At 44.6% G+C, this 21356-nt stretch overlaps 3 protein-coding genes across 3 annotated transcripts; 2 read left to right on the top strand and 1 right to left on the bottom strand.

Moving 5' to 3' along the window:
* Positions 1-10772: 10772 nt before the first annotated feature.
* On the bottom strand, positions 10773-11030 carry LAESUDRAFT_650306 (uncharacterized protein; the record flags this gene model as incomplete). Its single annotated transcript, XM_040904234.1, has 1 exon — positions 10773-11030. The coding sequence occupies one exon, from the start codon at positions 11028-11030 to the stop codon at positions 10773-10775; it is 258 nt and encodes an 85-aa protein (XP_040765583.1).
* A 6607-nt stretch (positions 11031-17637) lies between these two features.
* Positions 17638-19480, top strand: LAESUDRAFT_713185 (uncharacterized protein; the record flags this gene model as incomplete). The annotated part of the gene is made up of 9 exons (XM_040906947.1): positions 17638-17700; positions 17749-18138; positions 18190-18264; positions 18319-18427; positions 18538-18616; positions 18666-18804; positions 18933-19087; positions 19147-19199; positions 19278-19480. 9 exons carry the CDS (start codon positions 17638-17640, stop codon positions 19478-19480), a joined length of 1266 nt encoding a protein of 421 aa, XP_040765582.1.
* A 473-nt stretch (positions 19481-19953) lies between these two features.
* On the top strand, positions 19954-20253 carry LAESUDRAFT_650016 (uncharacterized protein; the record flags this gene model as incomplete). Its single annotated transcript, XM_040904212.1, has 1 exon — positions 19954-20253. A coding segment is annotated over one exon (300 nt), but the record flags the coding sequence as incomplete, so codon positions are not given.
* Positions 20254-21356: the final 1103 nt, after the last annotated feature.

Raw genomic sequence — 21356 nt, 5'->3', positions numbered from 1 at the left:
TATGCTACTGTAGGAGATGACAGTTCCGCTTCACTTCAGGCTCTCCTCTTATGGTACCTCTTAGGCTGAACTTAATCACTTCAGAGTTGAACCTAATAGGCTTTTGAGTGGTATTACCCAGTTCTGGTCACATTTGAGGATGCTTTCGGACACAATAGAGGGTATTATTTGGATAAAGTGTGGGAGTGTTTTGACAAGTTTTTGGGTGCAGCCTGGGAGTGTTTTGACATATTTTTGGACACAGTCTGGGAGTGTTTTAACATATTTTTGAGCATAGTTTGGGAGTGTTTTGGTGAATGTTTAGGAGTGTTTCTGATACTTCAACTGACCTATTACAACACTTACCAAATGGTTTTACCAGGATTTTATCACTGTCACGGAGTGTCAGGGAGGCTTAATTTGAGAACTTTCAAAAATCATAAAATTGATAAATGTTTTTATATACATTCTGATCTAGTCTGATATGAATGTATAATCATTATACTAGTGCACTGATAGGAATGAACTGATGAGCATTTTGGATAGCTCGGTATTATCGGTTGATTGCGGTGCTTCATTTGAAGTGCACATTAGCAATTTGAAGTGAGAAAATAGATAAAGTCTATGCAGGATGATATCATTTACCTTGAATGTAAACTTTCATGACTTATTTTGCAATATTGCTTATGATACTGTGTGCATCAATCTATCTTTGAATAGGTCTGGACAGTTTTAGGTCAGATTATAAACCTATTTAAGTTAAAATCATTATTGAGTACGGACAGACCATAACTCACTCAGATAGATTCGGACAGTCCCAAATTAGCTTGGTGAACTATCCAAGTCATAATTGTTATAGGTACGGATAGACCATAACTCACTCGGATAGGTCTGGACAGTCCCAGATCAGCTTAGTGGACCATCCAAGTCAAAATTATAGAGAATTCTTGAATTCAATCGCTGAAGGTGAGGGTAAGGGTTGCCATATAAGGAAATACATTTATAGCCATCAATATTGTTTGGAATATTTGTAAAGCTGTATGCCAACTTTAAATGCTGACATTGGCTATTTATAGAGAATTCTTGAATTCAATCGCTGAAGGTGAGGGTAAGGGTTGCCATATAAGGAAATACATTTATAGCCATCAATATTGTTTGGGATATTTGTAAAGCTGTATGCCAACTTTAAATGCTGACATGGCTATTACCTGCTGAAGTACTTTCATTAAAAGGTGACAAAGTGCAGCATACACTATCGAGTTTCATTGCCGCGCATTTGTTAGGCAAAACTGTTCACAGTAGTACATGGGAAACAATTGATAACAATAAATGTATATGTTAAAGTAGTAATAATTTTCAATGCGGGAATTCTGAATAGATATGCACGAGAGAACAAGTGCAGGGTTACGGAGCACGATGCTCGATGTCGAAGGCGTGATTTTACCATTGCACCATTGCACCAGTGCAATTGATTGAATTTGCCTGGCCGTTTCCTTGTCCTCCCGAATTCTTCCATTTTGAGCTGATTGATTTCTGGTTCATCTTTGTCACCACTTTGCCACATGCATCCCTGATCCACTCTCTAAATGACATATATGGACTACACTCCAGTGCTCAAGCACTCACCAGTACCAGAGTCAGCCATTCTCGCACTGGACATTGTCAGCTGTATTTAAATGCTGAACCATCATCTGTGCATCGCCAGTTACTTGAGACTGGCACTCGTTGTCACCTTACACAATTAGTTTCATTTTTGCAGTGCCGAGTATTATTGAATGAAATAGAAAGTTAGGGGTCGAAAGGTGTGAAGTGAGTCATTACTACATCGACTAAATTGAATTTCATATTTATTGGGTGGCATACAAGTACATATTATGCTATGGCATTATTATTATGTGGCTCTCCACCTCCTGCAGGTGAATTAGGTTGGACTCTGGATTTGGTTGTCACCCCCAGTTAGGGTCACTGCATAGCAGCACATAGTGCCACAATATATTTTATTGAATAATTAGGTACTGAAGAAACACACATACTATCCAGTAGTACGCTACATTGACGACAATATGGTCGTCCATATGAGACATATTCACTGGCAAATATTTTTAGACTTTGATATGAGATTGTTAGACACCTGAATTGTATCAATTGATTATTATGCACATTCCGCATGAGATGAAGATAAGGGCTCACAATTGATTATTATCGTATACTTAATTATACCATCTCAGTGATGTATTTAAGGCACAACTGCAGCAAACACCACACGATGTAAGTGCCGCGCTCTCCTGCGACAGACATCTCAACCCTCTCTGGGTTGAGATTCAGCACTCCGTCATTGCTGGGTATGAATTTGTGAAGCCATGCATCAGCATCATTTGCGGTTGTTTCTCCCTGGGGTGACCTCTCACTACTGAGCCTTTCTGGCTAGTGCAGACATTGTGTGCTGTATCTTTCATGCTTTTTGTTACCCCATTTTGCATCTTTCCTGATTCATGGTGAGCTGTAAGTTGAGTCCTGATCATCGAGGGTGCAATCTGGGAGATAGGTGAGGATGACTTGTCTTCTTCTTATCTGAGACAACCTCATAGTGACACTGCTGAGCCAGAGACCAGTCTCATGTCTATCCAGATGAGGTGCAATTACACTGAGCCTGTAGCGTCCACCTCTCGTGCGACTCAAGATGATGGGGGTCATCGGACCTCAGCACTCTCAATCTCAGACTTGAGGTTGTGCTTCCATAAATGGAATGAGAGAGGGAGGAAGGGATACTCAGAGTGGAGAATGATGATGTTTCTGATATCAGTCAATCAAGCCTTGTGAGTTTTCATTGCACCTGTAGTGTCCACCTCTCACATGACTCATGATGATGATGACAATCATTTCAACCAGCCAAGATCACACCGTAAGTATAATCAGTTACATGAAAATTTCCATCATAGAGGATGTCTTGGTTGCAATGTTTAATAGTCTGGACACTAGGTGAAGCAATCAATAATTTAGGGTAAAAGAGGATAAAAATATTAAAAAAAAGTTCAAATCTTTTAAGCATCTTTACTGTCAATTTGTGATAAAAGTATTTAGAATATTTTTAACATTTTTGTTGCGAAAGATGATGAAAAGATTGCAGGGAGATTGCATGAAATATTAATAATTATTTCTTCGATCATTTTACAATCTTTCATACAAAACTATGATAAAAAGTTTCAAAATCTTTTTTCACTTTTTTTGATCAAAGATGATGAAAATATTGTGACTGTGTCACACCCTTATTTTCTAAGCTAGTACTAAGATGTGGAGGTTAATACTCAGGTTTATGTGTTAACATTATACTAGTGCTATAGTCAGAAGAGTAAGACTAAGATTCTAATATTAGCAGTATGCTAATACTAAATTTTAAATGCTACTACTATGCTAGTATTAAGATCTGAAGGTTAGTACTATGCTAGTACTAAGCTCGTACTAAGGTTTGAAGGTTAGTAACTATGCTAGCATTCAGCTAGTACTAAAGTCTGAATGCTAGTACTACGCTAGTACCAAGCTAGTACTAAGATCTGAATGCTAGTACTATGCTAATACTAAAGTCTGGAGGCTAGTAGTATGCTAGTACTAAGCTAGTGCTAACATTTAGAGATCAATACTATGCTAGTACTATGCTAGTACTAGCATTTAGACCTTAGTACTGACCTCCAGACCTTAGTACTAGCCTTCACCTTAGTACTAGCATAGTACTAGCATAGTACTAACCTTCAAACCTTAGTACTAATCTGCAGACCTTAGTACTAGCTTAGTTCTAATCTTCAGACCTTAATACTAGCATAGTACTAGCATTTAAATCTTAGTATTAGCATACTGCTAACATTGAAATCTTAGTATTACTCTTATGACTATAGTACTAGTGCAGTGCTAATATATAAATCTGAGTATTTACCTCCAGATCTTAGTATTAGCTTAGTATATAAAAATAAGAGTGTGACATAGTCACAATATTTTTATCATCTTTGATCAAAAAAAGGGGAATTTGTTTTTGAAACTTTTCATCATAGTTTTGTATGAAAGATTGTAAAATGATCAAAGAAATAATTATTAATATTTTATGCAATCTCCTTTCAATCTTTTCATCATCTTTTTCAACAAAAGATGTTAAAAATATTTTAAATACTTTTGTCAAAAATTGACAGTGAAGATGCTTAAAAGATTTGAACTTTTTCTTCAATATTTTTATCATCTTTCATCTCAAATTATTGATTGTTTCACCCAGTGGGAGGCCAGGTACAAATGCATTTTTGATCACATCTGTATAGCTATTAAAGACAGCTTGACCCAGAATCTCCAGACTTCGATCCATGATGCTGTGGAGGAGGAGGCCATTGACTTGAAGGCTGAACTCCACAACTTCATCTGTCATGACCATGTTGCCTTACTCACCCTGATACATGACCTTCAGATGGTGTCTCTTCCAAACACCAAATTCAGCTTCACTCTTGCCTGCCTCTTTCATGCCTTTGCTGAATCTCTCAAACAATATGAGCATCTCCAAGATGAGCTTTCTAGCCTTGTGAGCAGCCCCAATTTCTACTCCTCATCACATCTGCATTGGACATGGCTTGAAAACTCAACTACAGCCTCCTTGTGCAGACCCTTTGAGAGACTGCCTAATCCTCCTTGGGCAGGACTTCTTCAATTTCAGGTGGTTTCTCTGCTTCCCATTCTCACTCAATTGCATCCAAGTCTTCTTGCATCTCACCCAGGTCCTGATGTAGCACATCCTGTAGTGATACTTGGGCATCTATCCAGGATCTGTAAGGAATTACTCTAAAAGCCATGTAGTGGTGCTTTGAAATAGAACCATTCAGCTCAGCCAAAATGTATGACCTCTCTGTATTGAATCAGACCATGACCATCAGCCTGACATAGTGCAGTTTTGACTTTCAATTATGATCCATTTCTAACTGCGAGTTCTGTACCAACACCAGGTCACCCACCATAAATTTAAACTCATGGACCATGTTCTTGAAAGCTTTCTCAAACTGCTTGATTGACTTGGACTGCATGGCCTGAACCTGTTGCTGAACTTCCTGCAGATCCTCATGCTGCTTGAGTAGTTGTTGAGCGTAAATCATGATGAGCTGCTCTGTCAAACATTGGCTCATTGGTCATCAGAGAGAGGTTCATAGCTTCTGTGAGATTGAACAGAAATACTGGTTTTACCCCATGTACCATGAAGTACAGAGACTGCCCAGTACTCTTTTGAATAGACACCTATTTCACTCAGAAAACAGCATGTATGACCTTCGGCCGGTCCATTGTGTTCCCTTCATCACAGACCTTCATAGCCACTTTCTGAACATCAAAGTGCTGCTGTTTCATGATACCATTGGCTTGTGAGTTGTACACTGAGATCTGAATATGGATGATCCCATATTGTTTGTGAAGGTGTTTCAGGGGTGCAATAAATGGTGCCCTGTTATTCATGATTATCTCTGCAACTGCTCTCCATCAGCACAGTACTTCCTCAAATAGAAATGCCCTGAGCATCTTACCAGTTTGACATCATAACATCCTTTACTTGTGCCAGGACATGAGCACACACCAGGCTTAAACAATATGCATTGGTATTCACTGAAAAAGCTCTGCATTTAGAAGCCCATCTGGAAGAGCAGCTGAAGACCGTGCAACTCAATAATGCATATCTGTCAAGCAGAATACTCCAGGCAGAACAGCACAAGGACCTCCAACTTTGGAGAACTCGTGGAAGCAGTAAAACATCAAGAAGGGTCACACATGAGGCTCAAAAATGAGCCAGGACCTGCATGCTAGCACCACTGATTACAAGAACAAAGAATAAGGGTGGAGCAGAAGGAGTTTGATAGAATGAAAATGAGAATGCACTCTAAGCGAGAGATTCACAGGGCAGCAGACCACCAGACCATTGAGGGCCCATACCTTCCAGTTTTCCAACTGCAAGTGATGAGGAGAAGGAGGTGGGGAACGTCTAAGGACTGTTTCAGAGAATCAGAAATGTCTTCTGCTACACTAGAAAATGTCATTATACACCTATATAATGGCTTGTGTACATAGCACGAAGATAACAAAGTGTTCACCCTTCAGTTCTCAGTTCTACATTGTCCTCACAATAGGGTGGAGTGCCCTATTCAGTTCTACCCATCTATGCTTGAAACCAATGCTTTGTTAGCTCTTGACACCAGCTAGGGCAGCACTCTCTTTAAGTGGCCCACAACACGACTCGAGTAGCACCCAGATAAGTCATGCCATCAGTCATGAGCTCCAACAACTCAGATTCTCATCTCTATCAGACTCCGTAGCTTCAGCAAGCACCTAGACCTCATCTGTAGCACTGGGGAGCATAGTATAGATGTTCTGGGGATCTAGGGAGTGCCCAAACCTTGTCTGTAGTGATGGGGAGAGCTGCCTATAGTGCTCAAAGACACTAGCTTAGACAGGCAAAGACCCACATCACCACTTGATCCTCACACCTCTATGCCTGCTCATTCGAGTCGCACTCTACTAAACCCATACACATGATCCACCCATCTCTCAACTTATCCAAAGTCAGGGATACTGCCCTAGTCTCAATCATCACTCACCGCTCCATTTCAAGCACAACACCGAATGACTCGCAGCCACCCCTCAAAGCATTATCAGCTGAAGTCTCTGCAACTGCAGCCCAAGGTGAATAGAGACAGTGTGATTGCAAGTACTCAGCTAGCTGTGAAATGACAGCAAACAACCAAGTGGAATGAAGGGGGAACAGTGCAGGGAAGGTCTGCATCTAGAGGTGATGCAAGAGCCAAATATAAAATATGGTGAAGAGGTGAACAGACAAGGCAGCCAAAAGGCCAGCAGCCACATAGAGTGTACGAGCCGGGGTGATGTATGTGAGATACATGTAATAGAATGATTCCAGAGTGAGTCTAATGACTTCCAGACAGAGTACAGGAATCTCAGGAGATGGATGTACTGTCTCAGTGGCAATGTCCCAGTGGTCAGTCAAGTGAGTTCAACAGTGAGAGCAAAGAACTTGATTAGTTTGTGAAGTAGAAGTGGTAGGTTGTGGAGGACAGGAGACCACTGTCTCTGTGCACCACTGTGCAAGCTGTAAGCGGGCCATCCAGGATCTGCAGTCGAGGCAATGAAGGGAGGAGGCAGTGTCGACATGTGGCGCCACCACAATGAGAGTGGAACCCAATATGGAGTTTGCGAAGGTCATCATGACGATGTAGGAATCGATCAAGCATGAGCTGCGTGAGTTCACCCTCAATTTGCAGGACCTGCAAGGTCAGCACTGCGAGTCACTCAAGAATATGAGTCCAAGGAGGTGTTCCGATGCCCAGGATGTTCAAAGTGAGTTCAGTGATGTTGGAGGCATTAATCCTCGCCACTGTCCATCGATAAAGCGAGGCATCGAATAGTGCAGATGCCTGAGGCTCGAAAACCTTCAGTGAAGGTAGGGAGAGCGGAGAATGAGGTGGTACACATCTCGTGAGTTTGAACAGATGATAGACTTCGAAACTGCAGTGCCAAACCATAAGATTTACGACAGCCGTGCCCTCGAGGCTCTCTAACAGCTGGGCTAGTTCTGCATGTGGAGTCACCATGAATCTGAGCTGCACGGTTTTCAATGCAGGAATGCACTGCAAGAACAAAAGGAAATGACTGATTTGACCGTCTTTGATGGAATCATCAGATAATGTGATGCGTAGAGTCGTCGGGCATTGAAAAATAAGAGAATAACACCAAAAACCTAGAATGGAAGTGCATCTCCATCCAGACAAAGTGAAATCGTTCTTCTCGGCTTCAATGTGTACGCCATAGTGATCCAGATAGATTGGAACACCGATGAAGTGCAAGCAGCACGATATCATCATGAAACTGATGAGATCATCATCTGGCAACAACTTCACGATTGCAATGACTAGTTTGGTCAGTACATGAGAAAATATGTCAGTTTTCTCCTCCGCTTCGTACAGGAGAGGTGACTGTGTCAGAACTCAGATGGTACCTTTCGATAAAAATGGTATCATTTCACTTACAAGAATAGACAAATCTTCAGGCATCACAGCGGAGGGTGAGATGGAGGATGATTCAGGCTCTCCGAAGTGACAATCCAATGAGATCACAATGACTTAGTTACCCTTCATGCGATTATTCACTGACTTGCGTACGGAGAGGAAGGATTTGCTGAGATCATTAACGAGACAAATGCCACCATCATTATCAGAGGATATGAAGCTGTCTGTTGAGCCAAACTTCTCATCTGCCACCTGGAAATGTGTGCGTAGTATCAAGATCAGCGATCGTACACTATGAAGCTGAACTCACAGGAACAGTGTCTGCAGACACAACCCAAATCCTCCACCAGAAGGGAAATAACAAGCTGAGAACCAAGCCCATGATTTGACATGCTGACATCCCATCGAACATGAAGACACCGCATTTATATATGCGTGGCTATCTGCATTGATTTCGACAGCATGTTCACAAGCCAAAAAAATAGAGCTTCTCATGCTCGGCAGTAAGCATGCACCTGGCCGGTCAGGGCAGCTCTTGGTGGAGCACATCTTCAGCTGTCAACGGACAATAATGTCTTGAACACCACGTGCTGATGATACCGAGAGCAATTTCATTATCTCCCGTCCTTCGCATCAACAGGTGATCCACTGGAGGTGTTTGGTGGATCCCGGCAGCTATGGACGGCGGCATTGGATGGCAGAATCAAACAGTGACATTTGTGGCACTTCGAATAGACAACAGGTGTCTGCGTATCCTGAAAGCGACTGTACCTGAAGGCGATTGGCCTGACTCATAAAGGCTGCCCACAATGGAAACGATGCATCTGGAAATGACATCAACAATTCTGGATGGCGGCTCTGGGTGGTTGGCACGGAAAACAAATAAGTTGCTTAGCTAGATGGCACGAATGATTCTGGATATTCATTCTTCAATGCTAAGCAGGTCCTGACAGCTCTGGGTAGCCCTGAACGGTGGTGGATACACAATAAGCACCTATAGCATCACAGGCGGGAGGACGGACGTACCACTAAAACTATCAGCCTAACTTATGCACACTACATTGCCCACAGTTGACTGCTAAGACAGCAACAAAAGGAGGGAATAAGGCTCAGTATTGGGGATACGGAGATATGAGACAGCTATTCTCGCATCACTCGCAGCCAGCTGGAGATCTTTGGCAGATCCTGAGCATTCCTAGATGGCAGCATCAGTGTCACAGATTTTCGCCACAAAGTCCGCACGTGACTTTTCTCACACCACAGATCACGTGCTTCACCAATATCTCACGCCACTCAGCCACAGATGCGATGCGTAGAGATCAGGTGATAGTCCACATCACATGTTATGGTCCAGACCCGTGGATGATACGGTCGGACCTGTCTATTCCAGAATACAATAGAGGCACCCATTTGGGAACAAAGGGAACAAGGACTATTGTTATGCATCGGCCTTCCGCTTCCTATTAGTTTAGCCAGAAGCCTAGATAGGTACGATGTTCACACCGGAGAACAAAAGGGAAATCAAGATAGGCACGATGTGCACACGCATTACTGCGGCAACCATCGATCTTCCCACTTATTGTTCTACTTCCGGACATCCTATTGTTTCATGTACGGCCATTTGCTTATACCCGTAGATAGGTAGCTTAGGTAAGATAGCCTGCTGTACGTGTATATAAGACCAGCCATGTAGGGGACGAAACCTCAGATTGTTTCTCCTCATCTACTACCCATAGCACTCACTGAGCTCACCAGCTCCTTCATATATCTCTCACCCTTTCCTGCATCTGCCACATCGACCAGTAAGTCAACAGGCTCTTGCGCCACATAGGGATCAGGGGGATACTTTTGGGATCAGGGGGATCAGGGCGGCACGTTCCACGTGACTGTCCCTTTTTAGTCTTTTTGATCTCTTGTCCGGTGTTACCGTGACAATCAGATGGTGCTAATCCATGAGTCTCAATAGAAAATGATTTAGCACCTGTGCGGTGATGTCAAGAGAGTGGCAATACCTTGAATCATGCAATAAATCTGTGTACAGTTCCCACGATGCTGGGTAGGAAGCAATGAATGAGTCTCACTCTAGTTCATCGCTTGCCCCTGCAGACATCTTCTGCACTCCCTATTGCACACTGTGAGCATCGTACATTGTGTGATCATCAAGCCTGCAAACTTTGAAAGGTTGCAGACACTGCGGCAGTGGCTATTCAGCTCTTAACTTGCCTAGTTAGTCTCTTGCTTGTCATTACTGAAGCCTTGAAACCCGCTTCCACAGGAATGCTAGCAAACTTTATCGAACACAATGAGAGAAAGCCGGTGAATGGCACTACGTATCAACAATTTCATCGGCTTCTACTGCAAACACACCCAGTGCCTGCGTTGTGGTCCATTGCCACAGATCCACACGCCTTTTCGAAGTAATAAAGCTCACAAACATGGCAGTGGAAAATGCTACCAGGAACAATTGGACCCAATACGTGAAAGAAGCCGAGGGCACCACGCTTTGAGAAGTCAAGTTCTACAGTGCATTCAATCAACTTAAAGTCAGATGTATTTGTTTTTATGAACCTACGCATGACCATATCCTCAGCTCCGATGGGCCATCATCGGTGAATGCAGTCACAATTAGGCACTGCTGCTCACTTTCATGTGTCTACGAGGATGTCAGCATTATGCCTGAGCAAAGGGTGCATCTAACCTACAGAAACAATCTGCACCAGCGTCGTGTCTGAAAGAAGACCGAAGCGTGAGATTACCTCACGTCTAAGCCACTGCACATTGCTCACCATGGGAATGGTCGAGCATCTGAGTTAATCGCCTAGTCCTGATGTCAAATACTCGTGCAAAACCATCATCCCCACCCATAACAACCTCGTTGTCGAAGAGGCTGACTTGCATCATGTAGTTGCATAGAATTGGATAGGAATATGAACGAGTTCGCTCCATGGATGGCAGTCTGTATTGATCAATGCCAGAAAGAAGGTTCGAGATGAACAGAGACTGCTCGTTGAAAGAGAGCATAGAATGATCGCTGGATTCATTTGAGGTTATGGGTAAGTGAACATGGATGACTACGCACATGTGAGTTGGGATCTGCTTAGCCCACTGCAGATTTCAAGGGTCCACATTGTAGCATAGTCTATGAAGGGTTGGCAATCAGCAGGGCTTGTTGAACAACACTGACCTAGATACATACACTTCATGTGACTCGCAGAGACAAAGAATGACGTTGGTTCCATTGTCTAAAAAGTGAACGCTCTGCACCATTACTCCCTCCTGTTCAAAGTCTGTAGAAATTTTCTCCAAACAGCCTGTGTGTAGGTTCATGAGGCACACGTACATCACTGTTATAGAAATAGAAAATGGAGACAAACTGCCTGTGATCAGCTTCCACAGCTGAATTGTGCCCCCGCCAACACTGGTTATGTGACCACTACTGTGATCATAGCTAATGTTTTGAACGAAGGCTTTGTGGCCAACCGTCATAGAACAGTATGTGAAGGGGGCCTGTGGCAGAACAGTAGGTAATGCATGGCTTATTTGCTGGCGAGATGCACCTTCAAGTCCACTCTCTGATAAACCTGCAGGCTGCCATCAGCACAGCCAATGATGAAAGCCAGATTGTCACCCTTGCCAAGATCAATCCAGCATATGCAAACCACTTAGCCGTGAAACATGCATGATATGTCCTGTATCTGGCGCGTGGTCTCGAGATCCCAAACAATAACACGTCCATCATCAGCTGCAATGTCTTGGGTGAGAACTGGGGGTGAGCAGCGTATGTTGAAAACAAACCACCTGTGAGCAATGTCAGACCGTCATGGCTGACAGCCACAGTATTCACAGAAAGATCATGGCCGTACAATGTCTTCTTAAATGTAAACTGTCGCACACATTACATGAAAGTGTAAACGATGGAATTCTTCACGTACACGAATGCCAGTCATGCTGCGAGAAGATGAGGAAATGGTGTAAGTTAGAAAGGACAAGTAAGAAGACAATAAATGGGCACGACATGAAACACCCACCTCAGAGAGTTCCACGTGCATCTTTCGTATCCTGCAACTCACGGGAGGGTCTTGACAATTTTGGATGCTCTGGTGATGGCTCTGAGAATGGACAATTAGAGAAGCATCACATCTTAATTGCTTGATTAGGACGAGTCCGTCAGATGGCAAGATTGATTCTGGAAAGCGACTGACAATCTTGTCTTTCGACGCTTAGAGTGTCCCAATGACTCTGGATGGTGCTGAATAGCGATATTGGAAGGCGATTACGGATGACGACATTCAGGGCGCTCCTAATAGACAATAAGCACCTATCTAGTGAAACCGGTGGAAGGACGGACGTACCATCAAAATGAACACCTTAACTCATGTACGCTGCCCATCATGGAAAGGGTGCATGAGCGGATGACACCAACAACTCTGGACGGTGGCTCTGGGTGAGGGCACTGAAAATATACAATAAGTTGTTCAGCTAGATACAGGCAGGAGGACAGATGTACCATCAAAACCATCACACTAGCTCAATTCTGAATAGCAGCTCTGGATCGAAGGGGGGGCACCGAGAACAGACAATAAGCTGCTCAGCTAAATGGCACGAAAACCTCAGGAAACATCCTTTGATGTTTAGCGGGTCCCAGCGACTCTGGATGGTGCTGTATAGCAGCGGATCGGCAGTATTGGATGGTGACCTTCATGATGCTCTGAACAAACAATAATCACCTAATGTCACTGGTGGGAGGATGGACATACTATTAGAATGATCAACCTAATTCGCATATGCTACCCACGTATCGATGTGAGCCTCATTCCGTGTGCTGTCAGCGCGAGTCTCGTTCTGTATCTGTGCCGACAGTAGGTGCCTTTTCTCTCCATCTGATTCCATTATTTCCACAATGTCAGTAGCGGGTTCTGATGGTCCTGGAGTGTGCAAGGCTCTCCGCCAAAACTGGTGATCAAGGGATTGCACTGACCCTTTACTGATGCTCCGTCGCTGGTCATGCATTCATGTCTCATGATTCTATGCTAGGCCTGTGCTAAGTTGTTGAGTCCACTAATCAATTGCATATCTTCTCTTGCCTAACGCTTCCTCTCGATGCTCAGTCTCTCAATGTCTTGGTAGATCGAGCCTTGTGAGGAGGCCACATTTGTCCATGGAGGGAACAGTTTGCACAGAAGCCATGAAAGCAACATTCATGATGTCCCCCCCCCCCCAGGACTGATCGCGGTCCTTGTTGTCCCTGAAATGTCTATCCCGTTCTGGTCCCAATCTCTGTCTTTGTCCCGATCATGCTCACAATCCTTGTCTCCTTTGTGCTCTCTTTCCCTGTCTCTATCACGAAGTCTCTACCTTTCTAGACCCCTCTCTCTATCACAATCCAACTCATTCTCAGCCTCACATCCTCCTCTCGAGCCACGCTTTTCACGTGCTGTGCCTGATGAGATATTTCGTGAGCTTCCTGACTCCCCTCACGCTCTCGCTTCTCATCCAGGTACAACGACGATCGCTGCTCACGCGACTGTCCAAACTCGCATGTCTAGCTCCTAGATGAGTAGAAAAAGACGGAGAGCATCGGCGAGAGGATGGTAAAGGGGCTGCGTGTGCAATGGACTGGCCCGTCTTTTCTTCGGCCTTCTCTGCACAGGTCTGCTAGGCAGTTCCTCTGAGCTTCTGAGCTGAGACAGTTTGGCTTGAAATGGTATGTGGCATGATTTGCGACAGCTCTGTCCGACCAACTTTCCTTTCATCTGTTCAGTGCAATCTAGCTGATTGAGGAATCTTTTTTTTTTGCAAAGTGTGTTGGGCCATTGACATATGGAGAGGGCACCATTGGTCTTGGCAGTTGCACAAGCGGTGATGCACCTCCACGAGAGACAGTGACTGGACGACCTTGCTCAGAGGAGGAGTCACGCTGATTGTGACCTCTGGATTCATTGAAACCAGTCTAGGTGCGCACGATATGAGTTTTGCAAGTGCGCAAGTCACTTCCGCTCGAGAGTGCATACTATCGACGTTCATTATCCTCTTGACAACTTCCGGCCTTGGAATGCTGTCATTATATAGGTGTGAGCTTGTAATAGTGCTGCTAAACCAAATGGCCATACCTTTCTATGGCCGCCTTTGTGGAACTTGATGTCGAACAATCAATTTCCAAGTGAGAAAACCCGTTCATCACCGTTATGAATGCTTCCATGGGGGAGGTAATGAGACTAGAAGCTGGCGACGTGCACGCGCATATTCAGAACTGTTGATAGGTGCTTTTGTGCCCACAGCAGATGAGGCAGACCGGAAAGATGATAAGAATAAATCCATAGCGCATGTATACGAACAGACCTTGGTCTGAGGATTGATTGCAATCTACATATGCTCCCTCTTCATCAGCAATGGGGAAGATCAGAAGGATACCACCACAGAAGTGCATGAAAGTGGACGGCAGAACAGCAGCTTGGAGATCTATATCGCCATACCTTCAGATGAATCACAATGATTTTAATGTCCAATCACTTACTGTGAGCAAACCAATGCTGTTTTCCACGAGGCAAGGCGTTTGACGATAAACTTGCACACCAAGATTCGATTGCTCAATTCTCTCATCAATGCTTCTGCGGTGACTTCGAAGGCGTTCGCGATGATGGTCCGCAGTCTTGCTCCTCCGGATCGCTGTTGTTAGTGCCGCAAAGCTGTACGGTCACATATTCCTCGTCATATGTTGCAGATGAAGGCACGAGATCGAACATCGACAACTGCTAGAAAGCAGGTGTGGAGAAAAGATCAGTCAACGTGCATGTCTCATTTCCTAGAAATCTGTTACGCACCCTACGATTCCTTCCAGGCACTATCCGTTTCATGTCTCTGAAGGGTGAATGAAACTCTGGCAGCCAACAGTGCTAAATGATCATGAATTGTCGAGTGTGCCCACGATTTCGTGCATCTCACGTAGGGCCGGTATGGGCATCCATTTGATGAGAGCATTGCACCAGCCAAGGGGCAGGCTACATATGATGCACAGGATAAATGGGCAGAGCATGATGATGTGCATCGCTGTCAGGCTTCCACCGTGTATCGACCCGTTACGTGACCGATATGAGTCTCGCTCCCTCCTCCTTTGCCGCAGAGACTTTGCCTGTGCTGGGTGACGTAAAACGTTCAGCGACCAATGTGAGTAGCGCTCCGTGTGCCGACGATTCCTCATTTTTGTATCCATCCTTTCTCTCTGATTCGAGACGAGTCATAACACGGTCGTGATGCAGTTGTCAGAAGTTCATGAATGGTCGTTCTATCGCAAGTCTACACTAACATCCATGGCTAACGTCCACACTAAGTCTACACAAGTCTACACTATGTTGAGTTCATCAGCTGCTACATTATTACACTAAGGTGCGTGCACAAAGAAAGCCTAGGAGGTGGAGCGGAAGTGAGAGAGAAGAGGCGCCCGTAGCAGATCTGTGGGTAATTCAAGGCCTCCAGTTTAGGGCTGGTCTGATGGGATCTTTGATGGAGCACCCACTGCTGTGATGGCATGGGTGCCCACTGCCGATTTGAGATGCAGCCACTGCTGCAGCAGTGGCCTGGGCGCTCCCTCACTGGGCCGGTCTGATGGTATTTGCCAGTTTGCCAGAGCGCCCAGGCCAGTGCAGCAGTGGCTGTGCATCTCAAATAGGCAGTGGGCACGTCTAATGAGTGGCTGAAGCAGGCCTCTGGCTTTTAATTTTGTATAGCTGTCTCACTCCGTACCAAGATTACTATGAAGGTCATCTTCATCTGCTACTGGGTGTTTTATATATGAGATGGTTTTATATTCAAAAATGTATAATTACATTCAACAGCACTCAAAATTTAAATTTATTTGCTATTGGGCATTTTTATATGTGTGATGTTTTGGACTTCAAAAATGTATGTATAACATTCAATGGCATTCAAATTTCAAATGTCCTTGGTGAGTTTGAAAATGGTGTCATTTTTTAAAATATATAAATTAAATTTCTTCCTCTAAAATATTATATGCAAATACTTAATATGGAATGTGGGAAGGAACTGTAGCAAATCGAGATCACAAAGGCAAAAAACCTGTACACATTTGCTAAGCATTTGCCACGTGCACAAATTGCTTCGTGTCTGCGGTGTTAAAGGTGCGACACGCACCAATCACATGAGCATATCTTGCCTTATCCTGTCCAGAACATCGTCAGAATATTCGTTTCAAAAGATATTTCCAGGATATTGCCAGGACATTCCAACTTTCCTGGCAATATCCCCCCAAGATATTTTGAGTCAACACGCAGTGCGTACGTTGCAACGTTGAACGTTGAACGTTGAATGTGAACTCTGAAGTCGAGTCGCCTCACTCCGCCATCAGTGCTTCCAGAGAGCACTCTATTCATTGCTACCTCAACTATCTTCTCAGCATCTGACAGGGACCTCATGATGCTCGATCCTTGCACACTGATACTGAACCACTGCAAGCACAAATACTACGCAACCCGTCAACGCGTTCATCACCATCCTACTCGCGAAGCAGTACTGGACCGCTCTCGTTCTGGCTGAAAAAATGCACCTTTCTGCACTCGCTATGCTATTGCAGATGGAGAACGAGAAGCGTCTGTCAGCTTGCATCTGCGGAAGGGTGTTCGTATGGTATCCGGCTGTCGCAGAGCAGCAGGGTGACAGTTCAAACGTTGTCATGACAGGAGATATGCCAGGATAGGGATATTATGGTGCATGCAGGATTATATCGATGGTTGGGCTTCTGCTAAACTGTCTCGCTCATGAGTCGATTTCATAGGCTGCCTCTGTCTTTCATCTCACCTCACCAACGCGCTCTGCCTTTGCCGCCACCGACGACGCACTTTATAATGCCTAGTATGCTACTCCGTTCAGCTCCATGGTAGGCCTTGAAACGGTACTTTTGGCCTGATAATCTCCGATTACTCTCTCATCGATAGCAGATCAAGCATGGGACGTCGGCTGTCAGTGTGAAGACATCCAACCTATTCAATGTTTTGCTTGGTATGTGGTTGTTTTCTCTGTTGGCTATTACTCCACACCTGAGATGACTATCGAGTCTCAGCAAAGCTATTCATGGCATTCACATCTGGAGACATCCATCTGTGCTGCTTGTGTGAGATCTAGCATTTGTAGGAGGCGCAGGCACCGGTCTCTTTACCAACACTCTCACGTTACGTAGATGGATCTGATCGCTCCTTAGCTTGCTTGAGCCACCTCTGCTTCATGCATCATCACCGTCGATGAGATATGCTGGATGGCTGCGCTGGTCATCCACCCCATGGTTGGCTTAAGTGAGGGCATCGAGCAGAAGAGCATGCTTCTTTCACACTTGTGCGACATGTTCAAGCTGATGGATTCGATCATAAACTTGATGGAACATGAATTCATTCCCAACCAAGAATTGTGATGCGAGGTCAACTCAAAGATTTGGCGAGAGGCATTTAATGTCCTTCTTAAAGTGCTTTCATCTGAACATTTGGTTATAGAGGAATTTATCCCGCGGGTGAGTATCCTTCTCAAAAGCTGAGATCTGAACTCAGATAATCTGTAGAAACGTCGGACGGTCTGACATCTTGCTGGAGACATATGAGGAGAAGGAGTAGCCCTCCTATCATGGATGTGGGATGCCCTTGGATGGTCTGAAGAACTAGCGAATGGAGGCATGATGACGGTGCATGAGGTATGTTTCTTCATCGAAATCAAGGAAATGTACTCAGCTTTAAAGTAGAACTACCAAGCTGCACTAAATCCATTAGTCGGTCACATTGTGAACCTGTGTCTGAGCCACCACGATCAGCTGCGGTTGGTTGCAGTACACATCCTTTACTGTATGATCATCTCCAAGTATCACGTCTCAGGCATTTTCAACCACATCGAGCATGAACTGGTCAGCAATTTGGACACCTTGTTCATGTCCGACAGCAAAGGTGATGATATTACCTGTGCATTCTTCATTGGAAACCTTCATCGTCTCTTTGAGGAATCAGACATAGATGAGCAATTACGTGCCCTTGTCGATACCTTCTTGCAAGAGGTCAATATGTTTTTGGATCTCTTGCTCAGTGTTTGTGCTCTTTCTGAATCAGAAGAGTTCGCAGATGATCGAGTGATTGCAACGGTATGCGCTTCAGATGTGTATTGTGGCATTGCTGAGATGTCTTTGTTATAGCTTCATCTGATAAACTTCATCCAGCAGATCGGCCGAGATGAGATATACATCAAATATGTGCATCAGCTGGTCAATGTAAGTCCTGCCGTGGATCACTCAAACACAGGGGCTGAAATCATGTCACCGCAGATGCATCTCCAAGCCCAGAACTATGTGGAAGCTGCCCTCACTTTGAAGCTACATGCAGACCTACATGACTGGGATCTTAACAGCTTCACCCCAGCTATGGAAGACCTTGGTCTTCCACAGCAGTCACATTTTCACATTGTACCTGTTGATCCTGGATTATCTTGGCAAGTGATATGAGTGTAATATGCAATTTCCTGACCAAGCTGATTGTAGTGCTAGGTAAGGGTAAAGCGTGGGAGAGCACCATCGAGATCTGCAAGGAATTGGCAGTGCAGCATGCCGAGGTGATGTTCAACTAGTACACATTCCTCTGTTGATCGATTTTTAAATGACTAATTCTTCACCAGCGCTCGGCTCGCAGAGATTCTGCATCATAAAGCTGCCCTACTGGAACGTATCGTCACCGACCAGCGCTATTATTCTGATTACTTCAGAGTGGCTTTCTATGGCAGCTTCCCTGCCGCTATTCACAACAAACAGTTCATAGTGCATGTCTCACTCCAATGCGTGCAGATGTAGGCAGATGACTTACTGCCTGGCAGTATCGCAGATATGAATGAGAAAAAGTTGGTGCTTTCTGCGAACGAATGCTGAACAAGCATCCCAGTGTCCAGCTTCTAAAGCCCATGGGAGATCTACCAGTTGACATTCACTTTGGGACTGACCAGTACATCCAATACACCACTGTCACTCCCGGACCCGGGCAGGATTTGCCCATCTTCACTAATCCAGACGTGTCCTCTCAGATCCGGGCATATCACGAACACAGGTACGGAGAACGCAATCAATATAATCCTTGAAGGTGTCCCCTCTAAACATCATTCGCAGTGCGATTAAACTATTCAGCTACTCAAGGCCAGCAACAAGAATATCGCCTGACGGTTCGTAAGAAGTACGGATTGAGAAAATGTATCTCACCATGGAGGAGGCATTTTCCACCATTCTCTGTCATTCTGAAGTAATTGGCATGCAGATCTTACAAATTTCACCTGTTCAAAGTGCCATTCAAGAGGTGGAAGAAAAAATGTGCGAGGTGGCTGGACTGAATTTGAGATACTCTATTCTCGCCAAGACATCGCAGGCTGTTCCAACCAATTCTCTAGCTATGAACCTCAACACCATCATCGACGTGCCAGCAGGTAGTGGTATTGGGGCATCCTGACAGGCATACTTGGATGAAGAGTATATCTCAAAACATCCTGATAGGGCAGAAGAAATAAAGAATTTGCATAATGCCATTGATGATCAGGTGAATTGTTCCCCCTGGTTTGCGTCAGGTCAATCTGAACGATTGGCTTTATCAGGCCCACATCATTGATAGCTGTCTACAACTGCATGGACAACTGTGTCCTCCGGAGATGATGTCCTTCCATGGAACACTTGAGAAATTCTTCCGCAAAAATTTCTAAGAGGAGTTTCAATGATTGGAAATGGACTCTGGTCAGTCGTCGCGCAATCTGCTGACACCTTCTCCGTCGGCGTCATGGCCATTGGCTCAATCTCAATGTCACATGTGGGTGTGATGTTATACCTCACATATTTGGGAACTGACTCAGATATTTGTTCATTAACGGGCGGCCTCAACTTGGACTTGCGCGCGTCCAAGTGCATGCAGCCATTTCCCCCGCTCTCTCTCCACTGTCCAACAGATCAAACTCAGATATCGGCCAACCTGCGGAAATGTCATCCAAACAGACACCATGGCAAAGACGTCTGGCACACTTGGCTCAACATGGATTTAACGATGTGTCAGCTGGACCTGGAGATGTTGGCAGTGACAGTATTTCGGAAGAGTCTCTGAAAGATTCGTACCTGAACAATGGAATGCTCATCACGACACTCTCAGGTGCAGCATCAGTGACGGGATCAAATATAGGCAGTATCGGGTCTATGAAGGGACGTCTATCTAAATTCTCCAGCCTAAACTTCATGTGATGGGACAGTAGTGAATACAGTATATCTCATAATTCCTCACCCATGGTCTATGTCATCTGCATATCCATCTATGCTTTCGATAGTTTCAGTTGTCTAGCTCTTGGTTGGACCCATGTAAACTGCAGCAGCTATCATAATTGTTGTACACCGTAGTTATCTTTATCGCACGCATTTACTTTGGACCACTTCTGAGTAGCGATTGAATATGCATAGTAAAGAGGTCGACCATGCGGAGCTGCGGTGCAAGCAGCAACGTTTGCATCATCCATTGGATGAATTAGTTGGATGAGACAGATTGTGGTCACAGAAGTGTGTGCAGAGTTCGTGGTCGGATAAAAATGAAAAGAGCGCACTAATGTACAGATAAGTCTAATGGCGACCGTTGCAGACATCAAGTTCTTTGATTTAAACTACATGTCCAATAGGAAAATAGGCAGATAACGTAACGCTAATGCAACAACACCACTGTGTAAGATGCTTACGGTGAGATAGTCGAATAATGATAGCAACATACGTTTAAGTCCACAAAAATAATGCAACGGATCTGCAAAAGCGAGAATGTCAGTGGACAAATACTTTCAGGGGAAAACAATATCCTGAACTGGTTGGATCACAGGCATTTCTAGAACGTTGAGGGGTATGCATCCACGTAGTTGTAAGCCCTACTGACAGACTTGCTGCCGTGTGAGGGTTGCTCACCACCACTGGTGAATCCCAGAGCAATGCAGGATGATTGCCAGTACTTGTTATGAAGCGTTCCCTGCTAGAACGTTCAGAAACGTGTGCTTTCTCACACGTACTAGTCCACACCGTGGACAGAGACTTAGATACCAAATATACCTAACATCCCCAATAGTCAGGCAGACTATTAGCAGGGTTTATAGTGTGGTCAAGCCTAGTAGACGATGTAGCAGTGAGGTCCTCACTCTACCCTTGCTAGGCCTTGGCCGCTACAGCTACTGCACATTCACCCGCAGGTTACTAGGTTCGCTGTTCTGACTCTAGCAAGTGTACAAGCTTACTACCTCTTGAGAGCGAGTACGATTGCACGAGGGTTCTAGAACTGAGAACGTTCAGAGTCACAGGTGGAAGAGGTTATCTTC

Source organism: Laetiporus sulphureus (assembly GCF_001632365.1).
Source record: "Laetiporus sulphureus 93-53 unplaced genomic scaffold LAESUscaffold_13, whole genome shotgun sequence".
NCBI lineage: Eukaryota > Fungi > Basidiomycota > Agaricomycetes > Polyporales > Laetiporaceae > Laetiporus > Laetiporus sulphureus.
The sequence above is the reverse complement of the archived record's forward strand: the minus strand, read 5'-3'. Positions and strand labels throughout refer to the sequence as shown.